Here is a 23934-nt window from a genome sequence, read left to right on the forward strand (position 1 = left end):
ACGCGAGCGGAGATAACTGCGCAATTTCGAGCCGCGCGAACATCCGGGATATTCCGCGCTTCTTTCGAGGTTAGCACTTATGGAGCAGATGGCACTGTATCTCGCTCCGGCAGTGCGGTGACAAGCGGTGTGAACGACGCGATTTTCGGCGGCAAGATTATTCCATTCGCTGTAGACGCCGCATTCCACAGTGTGAACGTGCCATGAAGCGGGAAACGCATCTGGGAGCGATCGCCGCAGCGGCGCGCCGACGGCACCGGGTCGGTGAAGCATCGCCTATTATCAATGTTACTAGATGTCAACGTCACCGTGACGTTGCGCTCTCGCCTCTCTCATGGGCTGCTGCCGCTCGCCGGTGCGGAGCTTCGACTGCGGCATGCCAGTAATATGTACTCCGCTAGACCCATGCGGCGGCCGATGGTCTGCCGTTGCGAACGGTCAGGCACCGGCGCGACGTTGCGAACTTCGCAGCGCTCTCCGCCCATGTGTTCCTGCCTTAAGACCAGCGCCGAGCTCGCCTAGTAAGTGTGAGCTTGGCTGTGGATGAGAGCGAGGCCGCGCCGTCTTCTCTGAACGTTGCGCGTGATGGGGAAGCCTTGAGCCGTCGTCACCTAGCGGCGTCTGACGAGCCCGCGGTTGTCGCCCAGCGAGCTGCTTCACTGGAGAAAGTCCTCAATGCAACAGGCGTCGCACCGTCGAGATCAGTGTAGCGAACGCGTTCGCGCACTGCCCCGTTGTGCTTCGGCGGTCGTCTTTTCGCATGTTAAGCACTTGCACTTTAACCTGTGGCACAACAGGAGTCGCATCGTCGAACGATGCGGGTCTACCCATGCCTAACCTAGCCACCGACCTAGGCACGGCCGTCATATCTGGCTTAACGGTGATTGCATACCTAAGTATAATACTTACAGCTAAATCAAAGGTTAGCCAAGTGAAACCAAGACTTTTCAGGGCTAAACCAAGATTTCGCTTTACATATGAAAGGCTAGCTAAGCTAAACCGCAGCCAAATTTTTCTTGTTCATCCATGCGCATGAGCGTTTCATGGAAGTCGTGACCTCACTCAGACGTACTTGCGTCATGCACACCACTTTTCCTACGGTGCTTCTACACTTACAGTGATATACAAATAAAAACTGCAACAGAAGCCCCTCAAAGGAGGCCAATGGATTCCTTTGTCGGCATTTCATGACGTCGCGCCTAATCCCGTTGCACCTGCTAATGCGACATCGCAGGTAGTTGATAGCGGCAAAGGGATTAAGCGCAAATTAACCGGGTTGGTCGAAATCATTTGTCGAAGGGGCACCGTGAGGCATTTGGCAGTGCAAACTTCAGTTCAACCCGACTGCAGGTGCCCGAGATAAAACAAATACACTCTATACAACGTGTCCCACATAACTTGAGCCAACAATTTAAAAATTATAGGCGCGTCGGAAGCGAATTGAACCGAACGCATTCTATTCGCATTAGACTGTACTAACTCAGACACGTTCTTCCCCATAAATGACTTAGTTTGATTATTAAACTTTCGAAATATTGGCTGAGGACTCCAAGTATGATACGTAGATTTGTAGACCGCCATCAGAAACCACCGATCGAGTTGTTTCCTTTACGATATGTGTCACGTAGTACTTTTTTTGCGGGTTGGAAAAAGAGCCCGCGAAATATGAAAAAAAGCCACATGTTGGAGCGCTTGCGAGTAGCTATCTTGCTGCTCTCAAGCGTGCGTTCGCTGAACAATGTCGGCTCCTGTGGGTTGACGGCGAAAATGCATGCTGCTAGCCGAGCGCCGCCGATGAGATAAAGAACGCTGTGCCGCTCTCTCGTCGCCAAACACGATGCAGCCGACCTTGTTCACCGAACACACGCTTGAGAGAGTTCGTATTTTGCCTTGCATGCGTACTTTGCTTCATCAAATTTTCTGATAGCCAGCTTTGCAATTCCGGATGCCAGTATTCTAAACCATTTAAAAACGCTTTAAAAAAACCAACTTGTAGTCTGGGCGCCCTCTCGCACGGCCTACCTTTGAACTAGAAGGCGTAATGCAGCTGTTGTGTCATGGTTAAAGAGCGATAACAAAAACCAACTTTCATTTTTTCGTAATGGCTGGGGTCAAGAGAAGGAAACTTAAGGTAAGGCGCAATGTTGAGCTCCAGCTTAGAGTCGAGCTCGACAAACGTTTTTACATTGCTTAGGCTTACTTCGTATGGTGGTGGTGGTGATAAACTTTATTGAAAGGGGGAAGTGTAATGGCGGGACGTGGCTGAGGGTTTGGGCTCAAGTAAGGCCCTGGGCCTGCTTGGCTTTTTCCGCCCAGTCCACCAGTTCAAGCTGTCGGTCAACGTCCCCGGAACTGAGCCAGGCTGTCCAGTCAGTCTCGCTGACGGGGGGATGAGCGAACGGGAGCGAGGCGCATTCCCGCATTATGTGTGTGAGTGTTCCTGTTTCTGAACATAGCCTACATTGGTTTCTTTCCTTGCCACCTGTGATTTTGTTAATGTATTTTGGGTGTGGGTAAGTGTTTGTCTGAATGCGCCGAAACGCGACCGCTTGCATTTTGTCGAGTTGCTTGGCCGGAGGTGGGAGCGCATGACGCCTCAAGCGATACCGACGGGCTATTTGATAAGTCTCGCAGGGTTGCCCATGTCTCTCCTCCTCATTCACGCCGTCCGCATCCGCGGACGAGGCTCGGCGCGCGAGATCTCGAGCCAAACTGTGAGCCGATGCGTTGCCGGGCACAGCCGCGTGAGCGGGGGTCCACACGAGGGTTTTCAAGCAGCTTAGGGGGCGTCATGTGACGATATAGTACGCCTGTTTGGAAATTCTACCACGGACGAAATTGCCGATGGCCTGCTTGCTGTCACTGATGACGGTATTCGCATGGCCATGGTAATCGCGGTTTCCTCCGCTTCCACCACTCGGCCAGCCGTGATTGTTGTATGTTCAGTCAATCGTCCGTTGTGATCCGCTACCACCGCGGTCATGAGGTCGCCGCGAGGGTGTCTGGCTGCGTCTGTGTAGACCACTCCATCTTGCGAGCCGTAGCGTCGCCAAATGGCTTCACTACGGGCCTGCCGACGGCCCTGATGGAATTCGGGGTCCATGTTGCGGGGTAGAGGTGGGGTATTATTATGCCCCCTGATCTTTCGCGGAATCGTCATCTACTCTGTAACCTCGCGGATAACCTCGAGATTGAGCTTCCGGAGGACTGTGCGGCCAGCCGGGGTTAGCGAGAGACGACGGAATCGGGCTGTGTGGTGAGCGTTTTAGAGCTCCTCGATCGTGTTATGCATGCCTAAGGCGTCTAGCCTTGCGGTGGCCGCGTGGTCCGGAAGGCCCAAAGCTGCCTTTGTGCTTCGTCTGATCATTGTGTTTAATATATGGGCTTAAATGTAGAATATAAATATAGAATGTTTAAATATAGAAGAAATTTTATCGGCAAGTACACGGAGCAGCAATGGGTGCGTCGATTTCCGTCACAGTAGCTAACCTAACAATGGAGGCTATCGAAGCTCAAGCGTTCTCCTCGTTTACACCGGCACCTAAAGACTTCCTCAGATATGTCGACAACTGTTTCAGTATTTTGCAAAGGAAAAACCTTGACCCTTTCACGGCTCGCCTAAACAATATACAAGCAGCAATCAAGTTCACCGTTGAAGTGGAATCTGAAGGGCAACTGCCGTTCTTGGACACCCTCGTGCAGCGAGAAGGGCCAAACCTGTTATTCAAGGTGTTTAGGAAGCACACTCACACGGGCCGCTACCTAAACTACAGATCGGTGCACCCTGCTTCGCAAACGAGGTCTGTTGTCGGCTCTCTTCTTCGTCGGGCAAAAAACGTGTGCACAACAGCGGAAGACCACATGGCGGACAATGCACTTGTGCGGAGGGAATTAATGGCTTGTGGATACCCTGAGTACGTCATTGACTCAGTAGGGCGCCAGCTGGCTCGCACAGCACCCACCCAGCCTGGACCCCCCAAAAGACGGGCTTCAATTCCGTACGTCCCCGGCATAAGCGAGACTCTTGCACGCGTCCTGCGGTCATATGACGTGCAGGCTGCGCACGTGCCCTCCCTGAAACTTAGACACGAGCTCGTGCATGTGAAAGACCCTTTGGAAAAGGACAAGTTCCCAGGCGTGGTGTATGTCATTCCGTGTGGGGACCGTCGGTATGTCTACGTCGGTGAAACCGGCAACTTCAAAACAAGACTTAAGCAACACATGAATGACGTCCAGAAACGACACGTTGCATCGAATGCCTTGGCCGAACATTGCGCAGCCACATCACATAAGATTAACTGTGAGAAATCTCGTGTGATTGCCAAGGAACAAAATCATTCTTCGCGTCTTTATCTTGAGTCCCTAATCATCCAAACCACGGCGCACACTCTTAATCGCAACGAAGGCAATCTGGCGCCCATGTATGCCAGGTGCTTTAATCATGTTTTGAGACGCACATAAAAAGGGGCGCCAGCTCTGCCGCTTCTTTCATTGTGAACAAGGCTCCCGTGGGGGAGACGAAACGTAAATAACTATTTTAAACCATTTTTGGTCGGTGTCCGGACCTCTTCCATTTAACTATGCATCATCCCGACCAGACGGGCTTCCGTCATACTCTCAACTTCATCCAAGGGAATAGTTGGTTTCCTAATCACTGTTCCATTTCCTAGGTCTCAATCCAGTCCCGACGCAAGTTGCATTTCGTCCAATATCAGGACTGCATGCCGCTCGTAGCCCTCATTGAGGTTGACCAGCCACATATAAGAAAACATCTAAACTTTGTACGTCACATGGTAAGGAATACTATCATCATCATCATCATCATCATCATCATCATCAGCCTGGTTACGCCCGCTGCAGGGCAAAGGCCTCTTCCATACTTCTCCAACAACCCCGGTCATGTACTAATTGTGGCCATGTTGTCCCTGCAAACTTCTTAATCTCATCCGCCCAGCTAACTTTCTGCCGCCCCCTGCTACGCTTCCCTTCCCTTGGAATCCAGTCCGTAACCCTTAATGACCATCGGTTATCTTCCCTCCTCATTACATGTCCTGCCCATGCCACATTTCTCTTTCTTGATTTCAACTAAGATGTCATTAACTCGCGTTTGTTCCCTCACCCAATCTGCTCTTTTCATATCCCTTAACGTTACACCCATCATTCTTCTTTCCATAGCTCGTTGCATCGTTCTCAATTTACGTAGAACCTTTTTGGTTAGCCTCCATGTTTCTGCCCCATACGTGAGTACTGATAAGACACAGCTGTCATACACCTTTCCCTTGAGGGATAATGGAAACCTGCTGTTCATGATCTGAGAGACCCTGCCAAACGCACCCCAGTCCATTCTTATTCTTCTGATTATTTCCGTCTCATGATCCGGATTCGCCGTCACTACCAGCCCGAAGTATATGTACTCCCTTACCACTTCCTGTGCCTCGCTGCCTATTGTAAATTGCAGTTCTCTTCCGAGACTGTTAAACATTACTTTAGTTTTCTGAAGATTAATTTGTAGGCCAACACTTCTCCTTTGCCTCTCCAGGTCAGTGAGTGAGGAATACTATGCAAGCATTAAAACAAAAACGTACCCAGTAAAAAAAAACGCAGTAGCCTATGAGGAAACAGCTACCATTGCATATATTCCCTCATTCCACGAAACAAGTGACAGTGCTTGAAGTTACTTTTCATACTGGCTGTGAGCCTTACTACTGAAGCAGGTTAAATTACTAAGAAAGAAGCCCTTCCCTACCAAGCATACTCACTTTGACAGAAAGGGACGGTAAGATTCCATGGTGTACACCAGGCAAAAACTGGAAGTTTTCTAGGTGTCTCTGAAGCATTCAGATGGCAGTGGTGTCCCAATCACTCGAACGGCGTTGTAACCGCTAGGTCCATATGTGAGCCTGATCTTCAACCGCTTTTCGATAGTAGCAGTTGACCATGGTGTACCAAGCATTGTAGCAGTTCCCATGCATTGCAGCAGGTCATTTCCTAAAAGTGGCGACTCTACCTCTTCGGGAGGTTTTTTTTGTTGGACTGCAGCATTCTTCTGTCGCAGGCAAATAGACAATCTTCGTTTCCTGCTTTGCAGCTCACTCTCTAGTTCCACGATTCTCTTCCGCACAGCAGCCACATTTGTTGACGAAATGAGCTCGTTTGATGAACTTCCTAGTAGAAACAACGATAAAAAACGAATCGTAAGACATGAGCAGCAACATAACGTGTAATTTTTAAGCAGTGGAAATACCTTATGTTCAGTTTTGACAATCTGCTTTGAATTCATAAAAGAAAAGCTCACAGTCAACTTGAGCTGCAGATCCACGGTGAAACTTGTGGCTAGCAGATGCAGGAGGACTATGAATGGCTTGCCATACTGCAGATGTGTGGCTGGGCAAGGAGGCAGGCAGGAATCCTGAGTGAGAAATACAGCAAGACAAGACGCTATAGGAGATGGCGTGACATACCAGCTTTACAACAAACATTTAAGGTTGCGTGAAAAATGTATCCCCCACTAACCTTCCAGGTGTGCCCCTGATTCTTTGAGACAAGCTGAAAGCTGCTGCTTGAGGCTCAATTAGCTGTACTCAATTGCTTATGCAAACCTAGGTCAGCCTCAGGCAAACAGTGCAACGCTGCTCTGATCCAACCCCTCACGCATTGACCCGAGCGGATTTAAAGAAAGCTAAAGCCATTTACCCAGGCAAGTATATCAAAAGACAACTGACAGATCCACTTTGTGCTAGCGTAATGCTAGCTGTAAGTTATAATTGCGAAATTAGTCGTATCATAAGAAGCCAAGAAACACTGACACCAAGGGCAACATAGGGGGAATTACTTGTGCTTAATAAATGAAATAACGAAACGATAAATTCATGGAAATGAAAGTAGATTAAAAAACAATTTGCCACAGGTGGGGAACGATCCCACAACCTTCGCATTACGCGTGCAAATATAATTATTCTGTGCGTTGTAAAGGATACTCAATGAGCCATGCAAGGACTGGTTCTTGTTCTTTCGGAGTCGGCTTATCTCTGTTCCGGTAAGTGATTTTTCGAAGTTGACCCAGCTGCATCGTTACAAAAAGTTAAATAAATGATTATGTCGTTGACTTACGCGTCAAGAGAGAAGCGCACCTTAATGTCATTTAGATAACAATCTGATTTTTTCGTTTTTGCAGCACCAAAATTATAAGCGACAAGGGAACAAATTTAAACCGCTCGATGCGGTATAATTAGCACTACCTATGCATAAATTATTTCCACCGCCCACACAAACCGGCACAGCCAGCCATGTGCAAGTAGTGGAACGTTCAACCTTTAAACACCAGTGTTCAGGGCCTTCAATCTACTCTAATTTCATTAGCGATTGAGGTTCATCCGAATCAAACATATATAGCCTATCTGGGTTAAGCACAGACAAAATCAATTGCGATTCAAGAATTGCCGTTTAGTAGCACTCGTTCAGATCTTATTCCTATTTAGATCAATGTAATCCGCGGACTAAAGTGCCCCGTTGAGAGCGGCACGAATCGCCTCCACCGAATAGTGCACTCGCCTGCCTTGGTGACGAACGAAGCGCGAATTGCACGTTGGCCGCAGCCAGTGATCGTTCTACCTGTTTCAGCTCGTCTTCCGATTTTAAGCAGACAGACCTAATGTCATCGTCATGTTATTAGTCGTGCAAGTGCTTTGTTAGGATGGGTGCCTGAAGATCAAAAGTATAGCTCATTCTTGACACGCCAGTGTCATTTGCACTAAGTTAATAAACAAGCAGAACGCGCATGGAGGAAAGCAAACGAGCCAGCGTGGGAACACGCGCCCGGGAAACACTGATCTGAAGCCAAATAGACGAAAAGAAAAGAAAAGCTGCCACGCATGTGAAGTGTGACGTTGCGGATGTTGGCGGCGCACAAGCGCCTCCCTACACGAGTGAGTTGTGAAAACAGCTTCTCCCCTTGCAAAGCAGAGCGATGGGTGGGTTTCACAGGAGTGAGTCCAACTTTCGTTAACGATCGATAATTTGACCTTTTGAGCCACTTCTGAACATAAAAGGCTGCTGCAGTAATAAGTTGATGCATATATGACTGTTTGAAATCCCAGTGATGCTGATGATCATAATGATTTATTGGCTTCGCCTTTGAAGCGGGCCAATGACAAATATCCACCTAGCCTTCTTGAATTATTGAGGTGTGCTGGACATGTTTTTCATTGTAGCATTTTTGCAGCCAAGCTGTTGATGGTTAGGCTTCCCTGCAGTTTTGTTCTCCGTGGGCAAAAAACGCGGGCCCATCTCTGAGGTAGTGAAATAACTGGCGGACAGCGGAGGATGTGAAACAGGCTTCACAAATTGCACAAATAAGTTCTTGGGTCCCAATAAATATCTTGGGTCCCACTAGAACCCGTATCAGATATTAATATGGTAAGAACAGATACTACAATGTGACACGCGTCGGCCATGTCTACGTTCGCATCATCCTCTCTTTGTCGGCGTTCCAAGCGCGTGCCTATCTACTTTCCTTCCGCTCTCCCGTAGTGGCGGTCCCGTCGAAACGTCGCGTGTGTCTAGTTTCCGGCAGCTACTCTGGACGGCGGTCCCGTCGTCCTTGCCGATGTGCACAAAAAATCAGAGTAATGAATTCATACCTTTGTTCAATATTCCGTGCCACCTCTGTGTCGTGTGCTAATCAGCTTCGTTGGTAATCCACCTTCACAGAGTGTAATGGCTCACAAGCGGATCCCTTCGTATCAATCTCATCCCTGCTTTTTTTTTCACCAATAATGTACAGGTAACGTACTTATCTCGATTACTGACGGCTTGATACTTCCGTCCACTTTGAGTCCAAGCGCTTCTGGAAAACGTTTCTTACCTACGGGTCTCACTCGGTGAATTCCTTCAGATTCAATTGGGACATGCTCAGTGGTATCGGGAATTTTGCATATGTATGCTGCCGCTACAGCGGGCATGTCTCATCTCGCGAATATTTGCTACAGTATGTTTTTATCCTTCGGCAACCAGCTCGAGGCTCACACAGCAAGGCACTGCCTTTGTGTTTTACAGATTTTTCCTGCTCATTTCTTTCTTCCCATTGTAAATATCCATGGTTTTATTACCGCGAATCTGTATACCTCTACCGCCCAACCATTGCTAGCAGATAGCACTACTATCACTATGGAAACAAAAAACTCATTGCCCTTCCACTCTGTGAAAAAGAATGACGAGCGAAGCTTTGTATGTGGACCCCTTAATGGCGAACTGCATCTCCGCCACGCGTCGGGCCGGTACTGCACTATCTTCGGGATCGGCCCATGTATGGGGAGTGCGTAACGCATGCTTCACGTCTGCCGTGGGTCGGGTCGGTACTGCACTATCTTCTGGATCGGTCCAAGTACGGGGAGTGCACTATTTCACTATCATCGAGATCGGCTCACGTATGGGCAGCGCTTAACGCCTGCTTCGTCTCCTCCGCGGCTCGGGCCGGCATTGCACTTTCTTCGGGATCGGTGCACCTATGGGGAGATCTTAACGCCAGCGTCAACTCCGCCTCGGGTCGGGCCAGTATTACCTTATCTTCGGGATAGGCCCACGTATGGGGAGTGCTTGACGCCTGCTTCGCCTCCGCCGCGGGTCAGGCCGATATATCACTATCTCCGTGATCGGCCCACATAAGAGGAGCTTTTCGCTTACGACACGAAAATTTCCTGATGAAGGAAATGATTTGTGGCTGATCCCTTTATAACGGGCGGGCTGCTTCAAAAGCGCCCTTGCCGGATAAATATATACATGGCGATAAAAAATGGGGAAAATATAAGTGGGGAGGAGTCCCCACCCCCGCTCCTTTGCACACACAGCCCGACCTGGTGCACAGACATTGACTTTTAGACACTGAATTTCATCTCTTCCCCACAGAGTTGGCCGATGTGTGCCGTTGCCAAGTCATACGCCACCACTGTGCCAGCCTGGCATTCGATACGCGCATTGCGTTAGACACCACCACACCCGGTTCCCGCACTCCGTGTTCGCTTCGAAACCCAAATGCTGGCGGAAGTGTGGTGCCCTCGGTTTGTCGCGGGGAAAAACTGGCGCCCTGGAGGACTAGGTGTTCCAAGTAATCCTCCTCGATGCCACATGTCCGACATATGGAGCGAGCGGAAGAGCCGAAGTGGGGCCGGTACCGCGGTAGAAGAAGAGATAGTGCGTCTGAACGAGGCTGCCGTGCCCATGATTTTTTCTGTCGTCGGTTACGTGTCTCTCGGCATATGGCGCGGATCATTGGCGGGTTAAGTACCGTTTGCGTTGAATGGGTACGGGTGATAAGCGAAGGGAAAGTTAATATCACGAAGAGACTCAGACAGGGTTGACCAGTTTCCCAGCCGCCCTTCATGGTGTACATGATATTGATGGAAAGGGCGCTAGAAAGAAGTGATATTGGGTTTAGCCTCTCACACAAGCAGGCGGGCACCATAGTAGAAACTTTGCTAACAAGCAAAGTGATATGAACCGTCTGGCTGATATCTCTGAAAAAGAAGGTGAAAATTTAGAATTAAGATTTAGCGTTGAAACTCAGGTTTCATGTTATTCAATGAAAACAGTGAACAGACAAGTGTGTGGGGATGAACGTAAGCGCCGGCGCCATTTCGCGTGCATTCACATGTTCTGTCGTTCCTACTGGTTCCTATGCGCCTCCCCCTTTCCATTCACAACGGTTATCGGCGGTAGCGCCTGACTCCAACGCCTAGACAAGAGAAAGCCTGAGCGCTCGGAGAGTGACGTCATGGCGGCTTTCACGGGGATACGGGTTGAAGAAGGGATCGCGCTCTTACTGGCAACCTTAACCAGAGCGCAGTTACTATTTCTTTAGGCATAGTTGAGCAGATAGCCCGCAGAGAACAGAGGGTGTTCCAATATTATTTTATTTATGCAAAACTATTTATGCGCTGCATTATTAAAAAGCCCATCCATAAATAATGAAATGGTTCAACCTTAGGACTGAGAACGAATTTCGGGTAAATGATGACAGGGAGCATGGCTTATACTGAAAAGTCACAGTGCTGCCCTTTTCTTCAGGGGAGCTTCTCTGCCTTGATTTATCGTCGGCGTCAAAGAGTTTGCCGTTCATGTGACCACAAAAGTTCTTCAACAAAATGTTTGCACTGCACCATAACACATATCTCATGACAACTTCACTGGTGTTCCCTTCTTCACATTCGGGACACATGTACTCATTCTAGTCTACATTACGCTCTAAACGAATAATTTCGCTTTCGAGTGCACAAATTAACACCTCAAATGAGTTTAGCAGTGGAGACATAAAGCGTTCGTGCAACTATTTACAAAGAAACTGCTTCTTTATTCCACTGAATTCCAGATTTACTCTTCATTGCCTTAGCATTGGCACCCAATAGTCTGTCAATGATCTTGCAGAAACATGAACGCCTGATTTTTCGGTCCCTATTTCTAATTACTCCAGCAATTGGGCACGCAACACTTATTAGGCATATCCTTGCATGAACATTATCCACATTCCGCGGCAATGAGGGCGTGCAGGACACACAACCGCAATAGCAGCACAAGCGCAGAGAATGCGTGCACGGTTAACGTCCACACAAAAAAAAGAAAAGCGCTCGCAAGCATGTCGCAGCATGCCAGGACTTTTTTAACCCCGAAGCTATCCAAGGAGCAGCAGGGTTCCCGGAACGAATCGAATTGTTATGGCCGTCGTCGCCCACTTGGTCTTTCGCGTCTCATTTTCAACACAGCTGCGCCGCTCGTAGGTTTGTAGCACGCTGCACGGAACTTCAATGTGGGCCTTTTTTGCTTGACGTAACTCATGGGGAGAGGGTACAGCGAGAAGGCCTTAAGTTCTGTAGAGGGTGTTGCCCACTCGCGATTGTTTACGGTAGGGGGCGCTTACGTCGTTGCGCAGCCGCACGAGATACTTACAGACACTTTCGAATATCTGTGGCAATGCAGCGACAAACCATGGGCTCATGTTTAGCGCCGAGAAATTCGGAGCCATTACGTGGCGTCAATTCAACAGCGTCACACCCATAGTCAAGCAACATGAATAGCTCGACGTTTCCATTCGGCGGGCCCGTGTTAACTTGGTAGGTCAAACCACATCAACCACAAATCAATGGGGTAAACGTAAAAAAAAATGTGTTATCGTCGCAAGGGATTGAGTGAATCAGAATGTGTTAACTCTCGAATGGAAGCTCTGCGAAATGCACAAGTTGCGGTAACTTGCAAGGAGCACTTTGTTCTATTTTCTGTATTGGGAGCAATAGAATAACTAAGCCAAAAGGATAATAAGTGCAGAGCACATTCCACACCTATTCCTTTCCTTTATGAACGCTTTCACCGCAAAGTTCGTTTCTGCATGGGGAGATATGCAGTCCTCGGGAAGCTTTAGCTATGAAGCAGCAACATGTGCATCATTACATAATTTGCGCGATATGAGAAGCCGTGGCATCAGGATTTATATTGTACAGTAAAAGATACAGGAACAGCTAGCTTTTACAAAGAAAAACAAAGGCGAAGAAGGGTAAAGGAGGTGGCAACGTTGTAAATTTCGAGAAATGACAACCACATCGCGTTATGCATATCTTAAGCATTCAAAAAGTGCGTCAGCGTTCCATCTCGCGACTTGCATATAGAAAATGAAAGCTACGGTCAGGTGGCACCCGTCTTGTCTAAAGTTAATTCATTAAAATCTTCACACTGAATCTAGAGCGCAACGAAGCCTTACAACGAATATATCATAGGTATTTACATTTAAATCCTCTGAGAAAGAGAGAGAGCCCGTGATTTTTAACGTCAGTCCAGAAACGAAATAAAACAGTGCGTATGTAGTACATGGCTGGCGACGACATCGCTTTCGACGTTGCGCAGAAAACTGTATGTGTACACGCCACATGAAGGTGTGTCGTTCGACTCCACGTGAACGTCGTCTCGCAGTCCTTGGACAGTGCCCGAGTCTTACCCGAAGAATTTGCACTTCATCTTGGGGTTCATCTGGGACTCGGGCGGGCAATGAAATGCCCGGGCGAAGGCCTCCGAACTGCGCACCGCCTTGTTGCAGTCCACTGTGTGCGGACCCGCGGCATCGGGTCGCGTGCAAGTCATGTAGCATAGTGTCATGAAGAACACTTGGTCTCCCGAGAAGCCCCCCACAATTCCCTGAAGAGCTTCGTCTCCCCTGTTGCTGACTGCGCGGCGGTACGCCGCGTAGGCAACCTCGAGAGCGGGGATCTCGGGAAAGATGCTGGCCCTCGCGCCGGTTATGCTCTGGGTGTTGTCTCCGCCACTGGCGGCGTGCCCGTCAAGCGCCTCTAGGCAGCCGTCTCTCTCCTCGAAGGCCTTCGCGGAAGAGCTGTAGATGATTGAAGACATTGAAACGATACATCAGCGCAGCAAAAAAATACTTTGTCGTTAATGGCATGTGTTGCAGTGGATATATGGCGTTCTGCTGCTGAGGAGGAGGTCAGGTGTATGATTATCGGCACGGCTGCGGCATATTGATGTAGAAGAAATGCAAAAATGCTCTCGCAAATTTATACCCGGTATGTTTTTCTTTGGATAATGCAGAATTATTTTTTAAAATTCACCTGGGCTATCAAACATAATTGCAGTCATTGAGTTGGATTTCTCAAAGAACTGGGCATTGCGCGCAAGAGAAATAGCATTGGACAATTGACTAATTAACAAACTTTGACTAATCGGGTTTCTCACTAAATACTTATGTTTTACAGCACTTTCTGAAATTTACGAACTGTAGCCGGTACTCAAACTCTTATCACCCTGAAAATTCAGACCAAGTTGGTACGTCTTGCCATTTAATATGTAGCCGGTTAAATGGCAATACGTACCATCTTGGTCTGAATTTTGAGGATGATACGAGTTCTGAGTACTTAAATCCCGAAGTTGGCGATAAAATACATTGGCGTCGCAGTTACGTTTGAGCTTCAATGTATAAAACGTCGTTTTAATAAAAATAGAAGCGCAACAATACATTTTGTCGCAAATTTAACGACGCATATTACGGCGCCATCTTGAGCATTTGCTAGCACTGTGGATATGACTTGCAAACCCACCGACTACAATTTGTGAATTTCGCTACTTTTCACTACCTCCTAATTGGCAATATCTGTAGTAAATTAAGTATTCTAAAGGTTACTTACTCATTTTCTGTCAATTAAACTTTTATGCACTTCTATTTCTCGTGCGAGTAAATTGTGCCGCTTGGAGTAATCCAGCTCAAGGACTAGAATTTCGCTATCTCTCACGGGTGAATAAAAACAAACGATATGGTGCAAAAAACGAAAACAAGCAAGAACGCCACGTATACAGGGTTCTTTTTCTTGTAGTTGCAGCCAATTTTTGAAATGCTGCCTGTGGCAGACAGGACAATTCTAATCATTAGCACCTGCCGTAGTTGCTTACCAGCTTTTGCGTTACGCTGCTAAGCATCAGGATGAAATCCCAGCCGTGGCTGCCACATATTGATGGGGGAGAAATGCCAAAATACCCGTGTACCCAGCGTTGGACGCAGTTTAGTAAACCGCAGGTGGTCAAAATTATTGCACAGTCCCACACTATGGCCTGCCTTATATTCAGATGCTGGTTTCGGTATTTAAAACCTCCCAAAACATGACTTTATAATAACCTTTGACCTAAATCACAAGATGAGGCGGTCCATTACTCCTACGAGAAATGAAAAAGATTAATTGGAGAATTAGCGTAATTACGCTAATTACCGTATTGATTAATTTCTTGGCACCACATATTTAAATCTACGAGTTGTAGCTAGTGAGTGTATAAAGGGTGTCCCACGTAACTTGAGCCAAGAATTTAAAATGAAAGGCGCGTCGGAAGCGCATGTCACCGAACGCATACTATTCGCCATGGACCATAGTTACTCAGACAATTTTTTGTTTTCCCCAAAAATCACTCATTGATCAAGTTTAATTAGCCAAGTTATTAATTATTGGCCGAGTACTCTAAGTATGATAGGCAGATTCGTAGAGCACCTTTAGAAAGCGCCGATGGAGTTGTGTCCTTTCCGATACGTCTCACGAAATCCTTTTTTTTTCCGAGTTGCAAAGAAAGCCCGTGAAATATAATAAAAACACGTGACGGAGCGTTTTCTCAGTGGTATTGTGCTGCTCTCGAGCCTGCGATCGGTGAGCAAGGTCAGGTGCATCGTGATTGACGACGAGGAAGCGGCTGGGCGTTCCTTTATATCGTCGGCAGGGCTCGGCCAGCAGCATGCATTTTCGCCGTCATCCGACGGGCGCCGACGTTGTGCACGGTACGCTCGCTTGAGAGCAGCACGATACCACTGCGCAACCGCTGCGTCACGTAGCTTTTTCCATACTTCGCGGGCTTTCTTTGCAACCCGGAAGAAAGGACTACATGAGACGTATCGTAAAGGGAGCAACTCAATCGGTAGTTTCTGAAGGTGCTCTACAAATCTACGTGTCACACTTGGGATTCTCCGCTAATAATTACAAAGTTGGCTAATCAAACTAATTAGCTAGCGAGTTCTAGGCAAAAAACAAAATTGTCTGAGTTACTATAGGCTATTGCAAACAGCATGCGTTCGTTTCAACTCGCTTCCGACGTGCCTTTCTGTTTTGAATTATTGGCTCAAGTTATTTGGGACACACTGTATATGCAATGCATGCTGACATAAAAGAAATTCTGAGGGTGGCACAGGTTCCGACATATGCACCGTCAAACTTGCGGTAAGAATTCACTGTGGCTGCTCCCTACTTTTTTAAGGCATTGCTGTTTTATGCACTGAAGTACAGAAGTAACTGGAACGCCAATGCATTTAGTTGGAAACCTTGAAAATGAATGTGTAGAAACTGGCTTAGTCCTGAGAATTCGTTAAAGTGCACATGCCTTGCGAAATCGCCGGCTACAATATGTTCTGACAATTACAAATAAAATGTAATTATCGTAATTATGTTAATTGTTCAATCAGATGTATTGATTTCTCTTAGAAGTAATTAACGCCTCATTGAGTAGTTCAGATTAAGGGTTACAATTGCTCTGTTTGCCTTTTTGAAATTTTCAAAAATGGAGTGCTTTTACAATAAAAGCATCTACATTTACGCGCCCATTAATGGGAAGCTGAAAGCTTTCCCAGAAAAAATGAGTGAAGAGCGGTACGTCGTGGTTTTCAACCCTTTCAATTCGATTATCGCATCGAAATTGAGCGAAAGAAAGCGCAAACATATTTTATTTCGACCAAAAGTGCAGCAGCAGACACGCCCAGCTCGCGCGCCTCGTTTTCGCCTGTGATTGGTCGGGCGCCTCGTGACGTCAACAATGCCGTTCGTCCGGACCGTCTGCTGCCCCTACACACGAAGCACGGTTCAAAGTAGTTTGGTGGTGTTTTGCTGAGACGGTCATGGAAAATTTCGAGAGCTTGCGTTTCTCTGAGGAGTTCGGCGTTAAGTCCAAACTCCACGAGAGCGATTTTGCGCGCGACGGTGACGGGCGACGGCTTCGAGCCACAAAACGGGCCGTCGCTTGAACAGATCGCTCGGTGTGGTCGCTCGATCGCTCGTTTCTAGAAATCTAGAACTCGTCGCTCGTTGCCCGGAAATGCTATGAGCGACTAGCCAATAGTGCGAAGCCGGAACTGGATGTACATAACTCAAATACTACTGTTTGTCGCACGGAACGAGCAAACTATTGAATTTTATACGTGCGAAAATAAGAACCTAGTGCAAGACCTTCAGAAACGTTTTATGCTCCTTCTTCAGTAAAATACATCAACTTGAATTGATAAAGCATGCGTCACGCTAGTTTCGGCAGCGTATATTGCGGCCCTCATACCGGGAAGTCTTCGTTCAAAGCCGTCGCTCGCGTGGAGTTCGGCTTGCAGACGACGAGTGAACGCGACAGCCATCGCCTCGTTTGTAGCGCTGTCGCTGTAGCGTGCAAGACCACTTGCAAGGGGTTTATACTTGTACATACTACACGTACGTACATACTTGTACATACTACATGTACGAGCCGAGTGCGAAGAGCCGGCCTCTCCATGAAGCAAAAAATGCTGGTGCAAGCACTGCTTTCCACGCGAACGAAGGCGAAGTGTTAGCATCCCCTTGTGTTGGAAATGTTCTTTGGCGAGTATGTTTTTTGCTAAGCTGCATTCAGCGTTCCAGTCAGTGAGTACGCTTCCGGGCAAACAACTGTAGTGTTATGTTCCTGCATGCCTCCTCGTTGAACGTTAGCGGTGATGCGATCTTCGGCATTTGTGCGCTGCCCCAAAGCTGTCGGCAACCTACATAGACGGTTTAAACGCGGGAAAATTTACCGGCTGTTGTAGCATGTGTAGTATAGAACCTTCATCAGCGCGCCATCCGCACGCTACTTGTAGCCGGCGAATTCCGTCAGCTACGTCAGATGGTCGGTTTCTGTATGTGTGCGAGAAAAGGTGGAGCGCAGCGTCCTGGCTTGAGCAGGCTTACCAACACATGCAAACTTTACGCTTGCACTGCGTTATGGTAGCTGCATGCAGGCTGTTTCACAACACACGTGCGAATAAAGAAATCGCGGCGCTTGGCGATGAAACCTGCGTCAAGATTGGGAGATAAACATGCACCTTCCGTTCAACGTGCCAATTTCTTTTTTCAGGAGAACCCAAAGCACGCATTATTGATAAACTCCGGTAGTAATCGTCACGGAAGTGGTTAGAGCACAACACTGTTGTTCTTGAGCGCTTGAAGTTGTTTCGCTTCACAGCAGCCTCCCACTTAGCTGAAAGCTTCTTGTCTTGCAGGAACTAATGGAACATCGAAACATCGTCGCGGCCGCTGGTGTTCGTGCAAGCGTAGGCTGCACGGAACGCCGGCATGATCGGCCAACAAGTTCAATTGATGCTACGCACGTCAAATACCACTCCTATATACAAACAAATAAAGGAATGTAGGGTCGAGCGAAGCAGATTAGGACGGCACGCACGCATAAATAAGCCCAGTCAGGCACGGTCGTGGAGACTGCGAAGGAGCGGAACGCCCGTGTTGACGTCACTAAGCCGCGGTTTCCGGTCTCCGCTCGCATCATCAGCGTTGCACTCACTGTGCTGGACATGCAACTGCTCACCAATCCGCTATACCCAACAAGGGAGGGAAACAGCGTCACCCGCGACACATGCCCCGACCTCACCGTAGTCAAGTATGTCAAAGAAGCTACGTGGTCCAACCTGGGGGAGACCCTTGGGAGCGACCATTGCATCATAAGCACCTCTATCTCAACTACAAGAATCAGAAGAAATTTTGCCATAGCAAGAATCACTGATTGGACCCAATTCCGTGCAATCACCACAGACAAGTGTCAAAAGATCACATCTATCACAGAATGGACTGACGGTATCTGTAAGGCACATGAAGAGACCACGGAGACTATACAACGTACTCCAGAAACTCCAGAAGTCGACACACACCTCATTCAGCTATGGCATCAACGTCATCGGTTGATACGAAGGTGGAAACGACAAAAACTAAACAGGCAACTACGCCTACGAATCGCAAACATCACGGAAGAGGCGCAAAACTACGCCACTGAATTGGCACACCAAAATTGGCACCAGTTCTGTGAATCTCTCAAAGGGACATTAGGAACCTCAAAAACATGGACCGTCTTAAGGAACCTAATTGATCACGCAAAATCGAAATCCGAAGCAAACAGAACTCTCAAACGCATCGCTCACATCTTGCCAGGCGACGATGGAGCTTTATTAAAAGCATTACAAGACAAATACATTGGTGCAACTGGGACGACTATTCCTCCATGCACACAGCGATACGCAGGACGCGCCAACAAAGAGCTTGACGCCCCCATAACCGAATCCGGAGCATACGCAGCCGCACGAGCCTGCACCAAGAACACCGCAGCCAGCGCTGACAAAATTACCAACGCCATGATTCGCAACCTCAGCCAGGAGCAATTCGAAAAGCTAACCCAATATATCAACGACTCTCTGTGGTAAAAGAACATCTTACCACCAGAGTGGAAACATGCCGAGATCATAGTCATACCCAAACCAGGGAAGCGACCAACAATCGATGCCCTGCGACGCATCTCATTTACATCATGTATGGGCAAACTCTATGAAAGAGTAATACAGAAACGCCTCCAAAATTACATTGAAGACAACAACCTCTTTCACCCATCCATGATCGGCTTCAGATCGGGGTTATCCACACAAGACGCCTTCCAACTTATCCGAGCGGAGGTCTTGACCAACATACCAAGAGGCGGGGAACATCTAATCATGGCACTCGACCTCAAAGGTGCCTTTGATAACGTATCGCAGCAAGCCGTACTCGAGGAGCTATCTAACATCAACTGCGGCGAGTGCATATATGAATACGTCCGAACGTTCCTGACAAACTGAACGGCCACCATAGGCATTGGAGAAACACGATCTGACCCACAGGCTATGCCTAACAAAGGCACACCGCAGGGGTCAATTATATCACCCCTCCTATTTAACATCGCCATGACCAGAGTCGCTAGGGCATTACAGGCCATACCCAACATAGGGTTCACCCTATATGCCGAAGACATCACGGTGTGGACAAGGACAGGCTCCCTCGCGGAGCAGGAGCACTATCTCCAACAAGCCGCAACTTGTGTTAAAACAACAGCACAACAGTGTGGCTTGAAATGCTCTCCGGATAAATCCCAAGTAATTCGTACCAAGGGGTACAATTACAAGACCCAAGACCCCATCCACATTAAACTTCAAGGCGAACTCATCCAAGAAGTATCACTCATCCGCATACTCGGCATTTGGCTACAATCTGACCGCAAGGCCACACACGCCATCAAATTACTCAAAATATCGGCCACACAAGTATCGCGCATGATACGGCGCGTGGCAAGAACCCGTAAAGGCATGAAGGCACAAGACACCGTGAAATTGGTTCAAGCGGTGATCATCAGCCGACTGCCCTACGGCCTTCCATATCTCCCACTCCTTAAAGCAGAACGAACCACAATTGATGGCATCGTTCGGACAGCTGTTAAAAATGCACTAGGCCTCCCACCATATACCGCCAACCACAAGCTTGAAGCTCTGGGAGCGCCTAACACTTTTGACGAAATCCAAGAAGCACTTCTCCTATCTCAGCGGGAACGCCTACTCAAGACGGAAACGGGTAGACTAATACTTCAGCGAGTCGGCTACCCAGCGGACTTACGCGTCATACAATCTACCACTAAAATTCCAACAGAAGACAGAGCACGCCTGCACGTAGCTCCCATCCCAAAGAACATGTCGTCCCACTCCTGCGAAGGTAGAACAACAGCAAGGGTGAACTGCATAAGACGTACAATGGGAGAAAGCGGGAGGGCCGTCTACGTAGGTGGAGCCTTGTACGGACCTCCCAATGGACATGCAGTGGTAGCAACTGCGGTGGGATCCAATCATCAAGAAATCGCAAGTCTAACCATATCAAACTGCTCCGTCCTGGAAGCAGAAGTGGCTGCGATGGAACTGGCCATACAACACGGGAATGCTATCAACCAATCCCTTCATATTATCACCGACTCGCAGGCGGCTTGTCGGCTCCTCCTAGCAGGAAGAATCCATAAAAGACTGCTCCACCTTGTTCAAAGCAGCCCAGGATCAAACACTCACGTTAAACACCAGATCACTTGGACCCCCGCACACTCTGGGTTGGAAGGGAACGAGATAGCTGACGGTTTAGCTCGAGGTTACACTAGCCGAGCGGATCAAAACACAATCTCCCCCGACCACTCACTACTTCGACCAATGTCAATAATATACTCAACCAATATAGTCAACCAATGTCAGTTTATAATATTAGGCTCCATCACCAACGTCTCATGCGCCAGTTCCTACCACCACCACATAGAAACTTACTGCTCAGGAAGCCCGCGACTGGAGACAACTCCAGACGGACACTTTCCCCAACCTGTATAAATATCACATTCTGTTTCCAGAACGCTACAGACCTACCGGCCCATGGTGCGACGGTCACCCCACCGCCTTCCATGTTTCGGGGGGGTGCACGGGGGACAAACCCATGCACTTACGAAAACTTCAAACGAAGGAGCAGTGCGAGGCCTCTCTGTCCAGCTCGGACCTGACAACCCAGCGCAGCCTGGTACAGCACGCAAGGGCAGCAGCACAGGCCACAGGGGCTCTGAAATGAGTTCTCCATCCGCCGCTAAATTCTTCGACAACTACTTCTTTCCCTTCGAAATAAATGTTTCTACTACTACTACTACTCGTCAGCGTCAGCAGCAGCGCGCGGCGCTCGACGGGGGGCGGAGCTACAGCGCAATTTTAACCGATGATTGCGTCGCTCCTAAGTGAAAAATCTCCCCCCCCCGAATTTTAACTTCATAGTTTATAAGGTTCCCGCATCCGTATATGAGCGTCTTATTGAATTCGACAGACTGTTCAGCTCCTATTTAAATATTCCCAGGAGCTCTAGATAGATCCGAAGCGCTTCTGAACGGCGTCTCTCATATTCCTAGTGCTGCCATGGGGTTTTTAACGAAATTAATGACTCAACGCATCAATACTTAAATCTGTAAGGTGTGCTTGAGGCCTAACGCGATTAAAGAAAAGGAATACAGAATACCTATTTCCGCATCAATAACGGAAAGCTTACCTGGACAAAAAGAAGTGGCCGAATGTACCGTTCGGGTGCCACCGCAGTCCCTGTCTGTCTACGGACGCGACCAGGTTGAGTGCCATGGAAAAGCCCAGACCCCCGTAGAACATGGCCTCGGTCCCGTCAGGGTAGTACAAGGGAGGAGTAATCGCGCCCACGGCCACCTTGACATTGCCGCTTGAGGCATCATAGAGCACGTACGGCAACGCATAGTTGACCGCGAAGCTGAAGACGTCGATGTCAGCGTGCGGGTCAAGCATCTTAGCAGCGCAGCGGCTCGTCTTCACCCAGTACTCGGCAAATGAAAGTTCAGTGCTTGGAAAATCGCTGTACATGCGCTCGAGCACGTCGTTTTCCAGGTAACGCTCGGGGGGCCACAGCTTTAGTCGAGTCGAACGCAGCTTCTCGACCGCTAGCTTCCGGCTCTCAATGTCCAGCCATTGCGTTGCGTTGGCCGCGTCCGCAGCCGCCAAAACCAAGCTGTCGAAACCTGCTTTGATGTCAGCGCGCTGTGCTGGCGTGAAGCGCGACACGGAGCTGAGCGCAACCACCAGGAGACGATAGGCGGCCTCGACGAATCGCTCGCAGAAGTACGGCCGATATATGGTGATGCCATGATCGTACCGATTCTCAAGCAGCTGGATATCCGCTGCCGGAGCCAACAGCTGCACACAAGACCAGGCGATCAGGGACAGCAGCTCCGTTTTTCTGTACGATGACATCACGGTAGCCATAGTCCGGAAGAACTCTACGTCGCCTACGAAAACCTGGTCGTTGGGCATCACTTCAGGCTGAAGCTCGGTCTGCCTGAAGGCACGTAGCCACAGCTTGGAGGCCAGCGGCGGAGTGAGGGGTCCGATTCGAGCGATTCGCACCAGAGCTGGTTCGGTTACCGGAAGACGCCTAGCGTTCAGCAGTTTTCTGAAGACGTCACCTTCCATAACCATAGCCCTGTTGATAAGCTTTGTGTCGACCCGATAGTTACTGTAGTTTCGGCTAAGGATGTAGAAAAACGTGGCCCAGTATTTCGCGTATCCGCCAGTGCTTTTGACTATGAGATGCTGCCGGTACAAAACTGGTATGAGGGAACTGGGCTCTAATATGAAACGCCAATTCGGTGGGGACAACCGCATTGCGCGCACTTGGAAGAATAACGGTACCTGCCACTTGAATGCTAGCGTCATCAGTACGTCGAGGGCGCTGGTGTCACTTGGTGCGGGTTGCTCTGGCCAGGATAGTCTACATTCGTTCAGGAACTTCCAGAAGATGTCCAAGTTCGAGCCGTATTCTGATCGGTTGCCCATACAGGACTCGTACATGGCCATTGGTTTGCGGCCCACACTAATGGTTTTCGTTCCTTCGCTGAGTACGCTGTAGAAATGCGGAAACCACAATTTCCTTACGTCATCCATGGCCGAGTTGGAGTACTCTAGGTAGCCTTTCGGAGGCGACCAAGCGGAGCAGACGTAGGCGCTAAAGTTGTGGCATGGATCGAGGTGGCGGTTTAGTCCATTAGAGAGGCGCCACGAGTGGGCGAGGCAGTCCTCAGTCTTGCAGAACGGTGGCGATGGTGGTGATTTGCCGCCTCGTGCGAACAGAAACACAATGACGATTGTCACGGCCGTCACGATCAGAATGAGGACGATCATAAGGGTCACGTGCTGCACCTTGATTGACACACCTGTTGCAGTTAGGACAACCTGAGAGCTGCGTGGAGCCTGCAAGAAAATATAAAAATAAAGAGGAATTTAAGCTGATTTTTGCTTAAAAGGTTATTCAAAATGCGTAGTGATCTGTCTACAGTGGCCGCGTCCACCATCTTCTCGGTAACGGAGTTGCGAATCGGCTTTATGTTCTGCGGATCGGTGATCGTCGCGGTTTGGCTATTCAGAACTCTATAATGTATTGTTCACATTCATCGTCCAGCGAATCGGGCCAAGGGAATTTCACTGCGCCCCCACCAATCAACGAAGCTACGGCCGCTGTTCTTGCAGCCTTAGATATTCGTCCACACGGCCTTGGGTGGCGTGGTGCTTTCCAACCTAAGCGTTCGTCGAGTCTCTTTTCAAGGTGACGTGTGCTGTGAACGTTGAGCCAATTACTCGGAAGAATTTCCCCTGCGCTCACGAATTTCTGACTAATGCTGTTGTGACAGCCATAGACGGAAAGCTTCTATTGTTCCAGGGGATTGGGGGGGGGGGGGGGATAGGAGCAGGAGCCCGACCAGCTTTCCGGACACACCGCTCCTCCTAGTTGATATATATATATATAT

At 48.7% G+C, this 23934-nt stretch overlaps 1 protein-coding gene across 1 annotated transcript; it reads right to left on the reverse strand.

Annotated features, from left to right (window-relative positions):
• Positions 1–12972: 12972 nt before the first annotated feature.
• On the reverse strand, positions 12973–22609 carry LOC142574872 (membrane metallo-endopeptidase-like 1). The gene is made up of 2 exons (XM_075683873.1): positions 21660–22609; positions 12973–13366 (listed from the first exon to the last, which is right to left on the reverse strand). Exons 1-2 carry the CDS (start codon positions 22607–22609, stop codon positions 12973–12975), a joined length of 1344 nt encoding a protein of 447 aa, XP_075539988.1.
• Between the last annotated feature and the right edge of the window lie 1325 nt (positions 22610–23934).

This window comes from Dermacentor variabilis, chromosome 3 (genome assembly GCF_050947875.1).
Source record: "Dermacentor variabilis isolate Ectoservices chromosome 3, ASM5094787v1, whole genome shotgun sequence".
Classification (NCBI taxonomy): Eukaryota; Metazoa; Arthropoda; class Arachnida; order Ixodida; family Ixodidae; genus Dermacentor; species Dermacentor variabilis.